Raw genomic sequence first — 11,500 nt, 5'->3', positions numbered from 1 at the left:
AAAACAAAAAACTAAATCTGGCAGTGTTCAAGAACAGTGATGAAAAGTTAGTCCAGTAAAAAAAAAACTTATATTCAAAATTCCGACAATAGGAACACATTCCTGAACTGGACCTTGTACAACAAAAAAAACCGCTTTGGTCTTCAGTGAAAACAAGAACGATCACATTCACATTACTCATTAAAACATGGGTTGGCTGTTATTTTAGTTCACTGACGAGGTTTAACTGGTGCCTACATCCGATACACAATAGAAAGCACCCAGGCCGCAGCTGCTAAGTGGCAGTTTGACATTGACAAACAGCTGAGAGTCATGCCATTCTGTATATAAGGATTTTTTTTAAATCAAATAATTAACTTCTAAATTTTATTGAATCAAACCTGGGTCCCGTTGCTTTCTATTTAGTCTCACTAGTGTACCTTAAATCAGTGTTTTTCAACCTTTTTTGAGGCAAGGCACGTTTTTTTCATGAAAAAATACAGAGGCGCACAAAAAACATAAAAAAATGAAACTCCACCAGGTCGTTGTGCGTTATTTTGAGTTTGTTGGTGTTTTCCTGTGTGGTGCATTAATTTTTGTATTTTGGTGGCCCTTCCTGTTTTGTTGGTGTTTTCCCGTAGCAGTTTCATGTCTTCCTTTGAGCGCTATTCCCCGCACCTGCTTTCTGTCAGCAAGCGAGGCTATTTAAGTTGTTGCTATCCTTCTTTTGTGTGGACATTGTTGATTGCCATGTCATGTACGGATGTACTTTGTGGACGCCGTAAGTTTTTGCTGTCGTCCAGCATTCTGTTTCTGTTTACTTTGTAGCCAGTTCAGGTTTAATTTTGCTTTGCATAGCCATCCCTATGCTTCATTGCCTTTTCATTTTCCTTTTGTCCATTTTTTGGTCTAAGCATTACATACCTTTTTACCTGCACGTTGCCTCCCGCTGTGGTCTGCATATTGGGATCACAACAAACCATCCTCGTCTCACCCGACACATCCCGACTTTTACAAAGCACCTGCTGCCACCTATATGGAGTATTACGTAGTTACCCTGCTCTACACAGCAAAGACGCTAAGTAACGGCACATTGTTTGCAGATTATAATTATTGATCAATTAGGTGAAGTTGCATAATTTCCCACGGCACACCAGACAATATCTCGGAATGCTGGACGACAGCAAAAACAGTGGTTGAAAAACACTGCGTTAAATAATCCTCATCCTTCTTTAGACTTCATCTCGGTGTACAGCAGCCAACTTAAAGCTACTTACACGCCTCATTTAGCTACACTCCGTATTAATTGGTGCTGCTGGCAGTGTGCACGCCAGCTGTGTGAACATTTACTTCCTCATTCCATCACACACACACACACATGGAGATTAGTCCATCAATCGCACACCTCTGCTCGCGAATCGATGCTAAACCTCAGGCTTTGCGATGCCGCAGTCCAAACCTCACCACTTCCACCGCAGATCCCCTCAGTAAGCTCGGCGCCACCTGTGTCGGGTTTGTTCTGTGGGAGACCCGGGCAATGCTGGAGAACAGGCAGAGCCAGGGGCGATACACATCCCCGAGGTAAGTCTTTCATTATGGATGATGTTTCCGCCAAATTATTTAGACCCAGAGTCCCAGCAAAACCCTATGCCATGTAAAAACACATACCTATAAAAAACAAACACACACATTCCTAAAGGACTGCCGAGTCTCTTTCGGCCCTTTGCTACTCACAGTAACATTAATCCAGTGTGATTAGCAAAGTGTGAGATCTATTCTAAGCAGTTCATTAGTCCTGCTTTCTTTGTTTTTAAGCAGAAGAAGGCAGAACCCGACCGAGTTGGATGCCATCTTCAGTTTGTGTGTCCACATGTGTGTCCCTCCGAGGGTACGAGTTGTAGTCTTGTTAAGAAATTGACAGCGATCATATTTACTCTCTTGGCAACGTCTGACCTTGGTTTAGAGAGCCACTTAAACAACACACACACACACACACACACACACACACACACACATACATACTGGTTATCATTTGGAATGGGGACCAAGTTTTTGATCATCACTTGTGGGGGACCACCCTTTCTACAGGTTGTGGAGGCATAAAAAAAATGAGGTAAAAAGGCCACTGCCCAGTTAGCTCATACACGTCTTTAAATCTCTGGATTGATGAAGTAATGTGCTTATCTTTCTTACTGGAGACAATGGGGAAAAAAAAGTTAATATGGTTCATGGGGACCAAATTTAAATAATTTTGCATAATTCACACAAATTTGTACGTGACTACTGAGGACCATTTAAAAAATAAAAAAATTGAATATGTCCATTCATATGAATGAGAATTTCCTGGAAATTTGGGAATTTTAATGAAAACCAGGAATTTAAAAAAAATATGATACTCGCACAATTGTCCTAGATGATATGAATGAGTTGGTGTTGGAAATTCCTGGAATTTCAAGGGAAAAAAATTATCTTTTGTCGTCCCAATTAAGAGAAATATTTTGAAGGGGGAATGGTTGAAATTCGTAGAAAAATGTGGACTGTGAAAATGTTGGGACAAAAGGTGAAAATAGGACTTTGGAAATTTTTTGCAACTTGGAAAATGGTAGATTTGATTGTCCAAAATGAATGGAAGGTTCAAATTGGTTGAGAAATGTGGGAAATGTGCACGTTTAAAAATTGGCCCATTCATTTTCAAAGAAAACAATTCTGTAAAATCTGGGATATTTAAAAAAATAAAATAAATTCAGGAGCTTGCGATTCCCGATCGGATGAAAACTGCGGCAAAATAATAATAATAATAAACAGTTTTGTTTTGGTCTAGAATAGAGATGTCCGATAATGGCTTTTTGCCGATATCCAATATTCCGATATTGTCCAACTCTTTAATTACCGATACCGATATCAACCGATACCGATATCAACCGATATATACAGTCGTGGAATTAACACATTATTATGCCTAATTTGGACAACCAGGTATGGTGAAGATAAGGTGCTTTTAAAAAATAATAATAAAATAAAATAAGATGAATAAATTAAAAACATTTTCTTGAATAAAAAAGAAAGTAAAACAATATAAAAACAGTTACATAGAAACTAGTAATTAATGAAAATGAGTAAAATTAACTGTTAAAGGTTAGTACTATTAGTGGACCAGCAGCACGCACAATCATGTGTGCTTACGGACTGTATTTCTTGCAGACTGTATTGATATATATTGATATATAATGTAGGAACCAGAATATTAATAACAGAAAGAAACAACCCTTTTGTGTGAATGAGTGTAAATGGGGGAGGGAGGCATTTTGGGTTGGTGCACTAATTGTAAGTGTATCTTGTGTTTTTTATGTTGATTTAATTAAAAAAAAAAAAAAAACAGAAACAAAAAAAACGATACCGATAATAAAAAAAACGATACTGATAATTTCCAATTTTACATTTTAATGCATTTATCGGCCGATATTATCGGACATCTCTAGTTCAAATTAAATATGACATGATCCTCAGAATACAGCACTACAGCTGTCCTCTTATAGGAAGTTTCACCACTTAAATGTTAAAGCAAATCCTGCATCTTCTGTGACATTACTGAAAACTGCTATTTACCAGTAATGAAGTTGTCTGCAACTCCAACTACCATATATAGAAGGATGGAACATTCTGAATGTGAATAATACTTTAAGGTAATAATGTTTTATAATCATGCTGTATGAAAATGTCATCCTAAGGAACACTAAACCAGATTTTGTTTTTGGAAAAATATATTAGTTTTAACTAAGGATGGATACCAGTCTACCCCAGGGCAGCTGTGGCTATGAAAGTAGCTTACCACCACCAGGTGTGAATGATTGATGGGTTCTACATGTAAAGCGACTTTGGGTACTTAGAAAAGCGCTATATAAATCCCAGTTATTATTATTATTATTATTATACCTTACAGAATCACAGTACTATTAATGTTTTATGGGCCAAAGCGTAAAAATCACTTAGGCATCTTCATATATATATATATATATATATATATATATATATATATATATATATATATATATATATATATACCGTATTTTTTGGACTATAAGTCGCAGTTTTTTTTCATAGTTTGGCCGGGGGCGCGACTTATACTCAGGAGCGACTTATGTGTGAAATGATTAACACATTACTGTAAAATATCAAATAATATTATTTAGCTCATTCACGTAAGAGACTAGACGTATAAGATTGCATGGGATTTAGCGATTAGGAGTGACAGATTGTTTGGTAAACGTATAGCATGTTCTATATGTTATAGTTATTTGAATGACTCTTACCATAATATGTTACGTTAACATACCAGGCACGTTCTCAGTTGGTTATTTATGCCTCATAAAACGTACACTTATTCAGCCTGTTGTTCACTATTCTTTATTTATTTTAAATTGCCTTTCAAATGTCTATTCTTGGTGTTGGCTTTTATCAAATAAATTTCCCCCAAAAATGTGACTTATACTCCAGTGCGACTTATATATGTTTTTTTTCCTTCTTTATTATGCATTTTCGGCCGGTGCGACTTACACTCCGAAAAATACGGTATATATATTCCGTTTGTTGCTCCAAAACTCGTGGAATTCATGTAACTCCTGCATGAGTGTAACAACAAATACGTAAATGTCATTGTATCTCACTTAGTGTGCACCCCTTTCGAAGGAATCTTTCACGCGAGTACACTTTTTAGCCACGTGAACACTCGGACAAAGCTGCGGTAAAGATAGGCCCGGGATCTTAAAGGGGAACATTGTCACAATTTCAGAAGGGTTAAAACCATTAAAAATCAGTTCCCAGTGGCTTATTTTATTTTTCGAAGTTTTTAAAAAAAATTTTACCCATCACGCAATATCCCTCAAAAAAGCTTCAAAGTGCCTGATTTTAACCATCGTTATATACACCCGTCCATTTACCTGTGTCGTCACACAGTGATGCCAACACAAACAAACATGGCGGAAAGAACAGCAAGCTATAGCGACATTAGCTCGGATTCAGACTTGGATTTCAGCGGCTTAAGCGATTCAACAGATTACGAATGTATTCAAACGGATGGTTGTAGTGTGGAGGCAGGTAGCGAAAACGAAATTGAAGAAGAAACTGAAGCTTTTGAGCCATATCGGTTTGAACCGTGTGCAAGCGAAACCGACGAAAACGATACGACAGCCAGCGACACGGGAGAAAGCGAGGACGAATCCGGCGATCGCCTTCTAACCAACGATTGGTATGTGTTTGTTTGGCATTAAAGGAAACTAACAACTATGAACTAGGTTTACAGCATATGAAATACATTTGGCAACAACATGCACTTTGAGAGTGCAGACAGCCCAATTTTCATCAAGTAATATATTCTGTAGACATACCCTCATCTGCTATCTTTTCCTGAAAGCTGATCCGTCCAGTCCAGTTGGAAATGCATCTGCTTTGAGTGTCGCAGGATATCCACACATTCTTGCCATCTCTGTCGTAGCATAGCTTTTGTCGGTAAAGTGTGCGGAACAAACGTCCAATTTCTTGCCACTTTCGCATCTTTGGGCCACTGGTGCAACTTGAATCCGTCCCTGTTCGTGTTGTTACACCCTCCGACAACACACCGACGAGGCATGATGTCTCCAAGGTACGGAAAACAGTCGAAAAAAAGGAAAATAACAGAGTTGTGACGTCATCGCTCTGAGAGCAAATAATAGAAAGGCGTTTAATTCGCCAAAATTCACCCATTTAGAGTTCGGAAATCGGTTAAAAAAATATATTGTCTTTTTTCTGCAACATCAAGGTATATATTGACGCTTACATAGGTCTGGTGATAATGTTCCCCTTTAAGTCCACCATCAATCATCCGTATCGACTCACCAAGGCTGAAGAGGACCAGGAACTTGAGGCAGACAAACTCCCGTTGGTCCATTTGCAGAGATCGTAGTTTGGCCACCAGCTCCTGGGCGTGGCTCAACAGATTGTTGAGGGTGGCCCCGGCCTGTGATGCAATCACTGCGTAGTCTACCTGCAAAACATAAAGAACGATCTGAATCAGGTTCCTTATTATGTATTTTTGTCCAACCCAATTGTGGCCTTTGATAAAGCAATAAAATAATAACAGATATATATGAAGGTGCTCGCTATATTTGCAGCTGCAGCATACTTGTCTGGGAGGCAAGTCCTTAGCTGCCAGTCACTGTAAACAGCCCCGTATTAAATTTTTATATTTATTGACAATTCATTACCATAATTGACTGCGCAAGCGTTTCCAGGGAAAGGTTGATGCCGGTGTTCCCCCAAAGGAGGGTCTGTGGGAGCTCCAATTTGCAATTAAAAACACAGCAGGATTTCAAAACGTATGCACTGAGAAAGTAGCAATAAGCCGACTGTCTTCTAAAAAAAAAAAAAAAAATTCACTTTTCTTCCTCTACTAAATTGGTGTAAGATGTGAGTCCAATTAAATCCAATGTAACTCCAAGGTAACCGTACTCTTTGCAGAAAGCAAACAAGCACAAGGATTAGGGCTGAAGCTATCGATTATTTTAGTAATCGAGAATAATCAAGGGATCTGATAAAACACACTTTATAACCTGAATGCGTATTTTGGGGAAAATAGTTGAAATAACAAAAGATTTTTCTGCTTTCCATAACAGGTCGTGAGTTCAAATCCCGGCCGAAGTCATACCAAAGACTATAAAAATGGGACCCGTTACCTCCCTGCTTGGCACTCAGCATCAAGGGTTGGAATTGGGGGTTAAATCATCAAAATTATTCTCGAGTGCGGCCACCGCTGCTGCCCACTGCTCCCCTCACCTCCCAGAGGGTGATCAAGGATGACGAGTCAAATGCAGAGAATAATTTCGCCACACCTAGTGTGTGTGACAATCATGGGTACTTTAACTTTGATTTTATGTATTTTTTATTTTTTGCAAAACATTCACATCAACAATGAAATTGCACTTTTAAATAGAAATAATAACATGGGTTACTTGCTTCGCAGCAGGCCCATTTAAAAAAAAAAAAAAAAAAAATAAAATAAAAAAATCTCCGCTGCTCACCGCCACACTGATCACAGCACTTACATACCACCTAATACCACCATACCACTACTAATTCGTGCTCTATTGCAACTATGTCCGCGTATTTAAAGTTCCACGCAAATGATACGGTCCTGATTTACATGTACATTTTTATTAGTTACACTTATACGATTAATGGAAGCAACATAATATACGGTGCATCCGGAAAATATTCACAGCGCCTCACTTTTTCCACATTTTGTTATGTTACAGCCTTATTTCAAAATGGAATATATTCATTGTTGTTCTATAAATTCTAAGGACAATAGCTCATAATGACAATGTGAAAAGTTTATTTTTAAAATATTTTTTTTTTGCAAAAACAAACATACATATTTACAGCCTTTGCTCAATGGTTAGAGTGCCCGCCCTAAGATCGGTAGGTCGTGAGTTCAAACCCCGGCCGAGTCATACCAAAGACTATAAAAATGGGACCCATTACCTCGCTGCTTGGCACTCAGCATCGAGGGTTGGAATTGGGGGTTAAATCACCAAAAATGATTCCCGGGTGCGGCCACCGCTGCTGCTCACTGCTCCCCACACCTCCCAGGAGGTGGAACAAGGGATTGGTTCAAAGGCAGAGAGTAATTTCACTACACCTAGTGTGTGTGTGTGACTATCAGTGGTAATTAACTTTTAATGCACAGATACATCCTGGATGAAAACCAACACTTCCTATCAAAATCTGATGGAGCTTGAGAGGTGCTGCAAAGAGAAACGGGCAAAAAATAGGTGTGCCATGTTTGTAGCATTGTATGCAGAAAGACTTGAGGATGTAATTGCTGCCAAAGGTGCATCAACAAATTATTGAGTAAAGGCTTTGAACACTTATGTACATGTTTAGTTTTTTATTTTAAATAAATGGGCAAATTTTTCCCAAAACAACTTTTTACATTGTTTTTATGGGGTATTGTGTGTAGAATTTTGAGGACAAACATGAATTTATTCCATTTTGGAATAAGGCTGTAACATAACATGTGGAACAAGCTGTGAATGCTTTCCGGATGCACTGTAAATCAAATATTTTTCTAATCAAATTAATCGATATAATGGATTCATCTTTGCAGCCTTAACAAGGATATCCCTAGTTGTAAAAGTTAAGAGTCAAGGGTAAACATGTAATATTTAACGTGACACTCCTAAAGAATAATTTTTTTCTGATCGTGCTCCACCCCTTTTCTTACCGACTGCTTTTGTCTTTAATTTTTGATTTTTAAATAAAAGGGCAAATTTTTGCAAAAACTACTTATTCCATTGTTTTTATGAGGTATTGTGTGTATAATTTTGAGGACAAACATGAATTTATTACATTTTGGAATAAGGCTGTAACATAACATGTGGAACAAGCTGTGATTACTTTTCTGATGCACTGTAAATCAAATATTTTTCTAATCAAATTAATCGATATAATGGATTCATCTTTGCAGCCTTAACACGGGTATCCCGAGTTGTAAAAGTATAGAGTCAAGGGTAAACATGTAATATTTAACGTGGCACTCCTAAAGAATAATTTTATTCTGATCGTGCTCCATCCCTTTTCTTACCGACTGCTTTTGTCTTCGATTTTTTATTTTTAAATAAAAGGGCACATTTTTGCAAAAACAACTTTTTACATTGTTTTTATGGGTTATTGTGGGTAGAATTTTGAGGACAAACGGGAATTTATTACATTTTGAAATAGGGCTGTAACATAACATGTGGAACAAGCTGTGATTACTTTTCGGATGCACTGAAAATCAAATATTTTTCCAATCAAATTAATTGATATAATGGATTCATCTTTCCCTAGTTGTTAAAGTCAAGAGTCAAGGGTAAACATGTAATACTTAACGTGGCACTCCTAAAGAACAATTTTATTCTGATCGTGCTCCATCCCTTTTCTTACCGACTGCTTTTGTCTTTGATTTTTTCATTTTAAATAAATGGGCAAATTTTTGCAAAAACAACTTTTCACATTGTTTTTATGGGGTATTGTGTGTAGAATTTTGAGGACAAACATGCATTTATTACATTTTGGAATAAGGCTGTAACATAACATGTGGAACAAGCTGTGAATACTTTCCGGATGCACTGTAAATCAAATATTTTTCCAATCAAATTAATCGATATAATGGATTCATCTTTCCCTCGTTTTAAAAGTCAAGAGTCAAGGGTAAACATGTAATACTTAACGTGGCACTCCTAAAGAACTATTTTATTCTGATCGTGCTCCATCCCTTTTCTTACCGACTGCTTTTGTCTTTGATTTTTAAATAAAAGGGCAAATTTTTGCAAAAACAACTTTTTACATTGTTTTTATGAGGTATTGTGTGTAGAATTTTGAGGACAAAAATGAATTTATTCCATTTTGGAATAAGGCTGTAACATAACATGTGGAACAAGCTGTGAATACTTTCCGGATGCACTGTAAATCAAATATTTTTCTAATCAAATTAATCGATATAATGGATTCATCTTTGCAGCCTTAACAAGGATATCCCTAGTTGTAAAAGTTAAGAGTCAAGGGTAAACATGTAATATTTAACGTGACACTCCTAAAGAATAATTTTTTTCTGATCGTGCTCCACCCCTTTTCTTACCGACTGCTTTTGTCTTTAATTTTTGATTTTTAAATAAAAGGGCAAATTTTTGCAAAAACTACTTATTCCATTGTTTTTATGAGGTATTGTGTGTATAATTTTGAGGACAAACATGAATTTATTACATTTTGGAATAAGGCTGTAACATAACATGTGGAACAAGCTGTGATTACTTTTCTGATGCACTGTAAATCAAATATTTTTCTAATCAAATTAATCGATATAATGGATTCATCTTTGCAGCCTTAACACGGGTATCCCGAGTTGTAAAAGTATAGAGTCAAGGGTAAACATGTAATATTTAACGTGGCACTCCTAAAGAATAATTTTATTCTGATCGTGCTCCATCCCTTTTCTTACCGACTGCTTTTGTCTTCGATTTTTTATTTTTAAATAAAAGGGCAAATTTTTGCAAAAACAACTTTTTACATTGTTTTTATGGGTTATTGTGGGTAGAATTTTGAGGACAAACGGGAATTTATTACATTTTGAAATAGGGCTGTAACATAACATGTGGAACAAGCTGTGATTACTTTTCGGATGCACTGAAAATCAAATATTTTTCCAATCAAATTAATTGATATAATGGATTCATCTTTCCCTAGTTGTAAAAGTCAAGAGTCAAGGGTAAACATGTAATACTTAACGTGGCACTCCTAAAGAACAATTTTATTCTGATCGTGCTCCATCCCTTTTCTTACCGACTGCTTTTGTCTTTGATTTTTTCATTTTAAATAAATGGGCAAATCTTTGCAAAAACAACTTTTCACATTGTTTTTATGGGGTATTGTGTGTAGAATTTTGAGGACAAACATGCATTTATTACATTTTGGAATAAGGCTGTAACATAACATGTGGAACAAGCTGTGAATACTTTCCGGATGCACTGAAAATCTAATATTTTTCCAATCAAATTAATCGATATAATGGATTCATCTTTCCCTCGTTTTAAAAGTCAAGAGTCAAGGGTAAACATGTAATACTTAACGTGGCACTCTTAAAGAACTATTTTATTCTGATCGTGCTCCATCCCTTTTCTTACCGACTGCTTTTGTCTTTGATTTTTGATTTTTAAATAAAAGGGCAAATTTTTGCAAAAACAACTTTTTACATTGTTTTTATGAGGTATTGTGTGTAGAATTTTGAGGACAAAAATGAATTTATTCCATTTTGGAATAAGGCTGTAACATAACATGTGGAACAAGCTGTGAATACTTTCCGGATGCACTGTAAATCAAATATTTTTCTAATCAAATTAATCGATATAATGGATTAATCCTTGCAGCCTTAACACGGGTATCCCTAGTTGTAAAAGTCAAGAGTAAACATGTAATATGTGACGCGGCACTCCTAAAGAACAATTTTTTTCTGATCGTGCTCCATCCCTTTTCTTACCGACTGATTTTGTCTTTGATTTTTTTCATTTTAAATAAATGGGCAAATTTTTGCAAAAACAACTTTTCACATTGTTTTTATGGGGTATTGTGTGTAGAATTTTGAGGACAAACATGAATTTATTCCAATCAGGTTGTAACATAATAACATGTGGAACAAGCTGTGAATACCTTTCGGATGCACTGTAAATCTAATATTTTTCCAATCAAATTAATCGATATAATGGATTCTTCTCTCCCTAGTTGTAAAAGTCAAGAGTCAAGGGTAAATATACAATATGTGACGCGGCACTCCTAAAGAACAATTTTATTCTGATTGTGCTCCATCCCTTTTCTTACCGACTGCTTTTGTCCCACCTCTTTTGCTTTTTTTTCCCTACAATCACAACGGTGAGAGTTATGGCTCGAGCGAGAAGCAGACGCTGCCCCCTTTCCAAAGTGTCAATCAATTTACATAAAATCAACTGCGCATGAA

The 11,500-nt window shown here is 36.5% G+C and overlaps 1 protein-coding gene across 1 annotated transcript in view; it reads right to left on the bottom strand.

Annotated features, from left to right (window-relative positions):
* nr5a2 (nuclear receptor subfamily 5, group A, member 2) overlaps positions 1 to 11,500 on the bottom strand; it is a 188,206-nt gene that overhangs the window by 62,092 nt on the left and 114,614 nt on the right. The window contains exon 6 of the mRNA XM_061976004.2: positions 5,851 to 5,998. Coding sequence (XP_061831988.1) covers positions 5,851 to 5,998 — 148 coding nt within the window. The remainder of the gene's footprint in view (positions 1 to 5,850; positions 5,999 to 11,500) is intronic.

This window comes from Nerophis lumbriciformis, linkage group LG14 (genome assembly GCF_033978685.3).
Source record: "Nerophis lumbriciformis linkage group LG14, RoL_Nlum_v2.1, whole genome shotgun sequence".
NCBI lineage: Eukaryota > Metazoa > Chordata > Actinopteri > Syngnathiformes > Syngnathidae > Nerophis > Nerophis lumbriciformis.
This window is presented reverse-complemented; position numbering and strand designations above follow the sequence as displayed.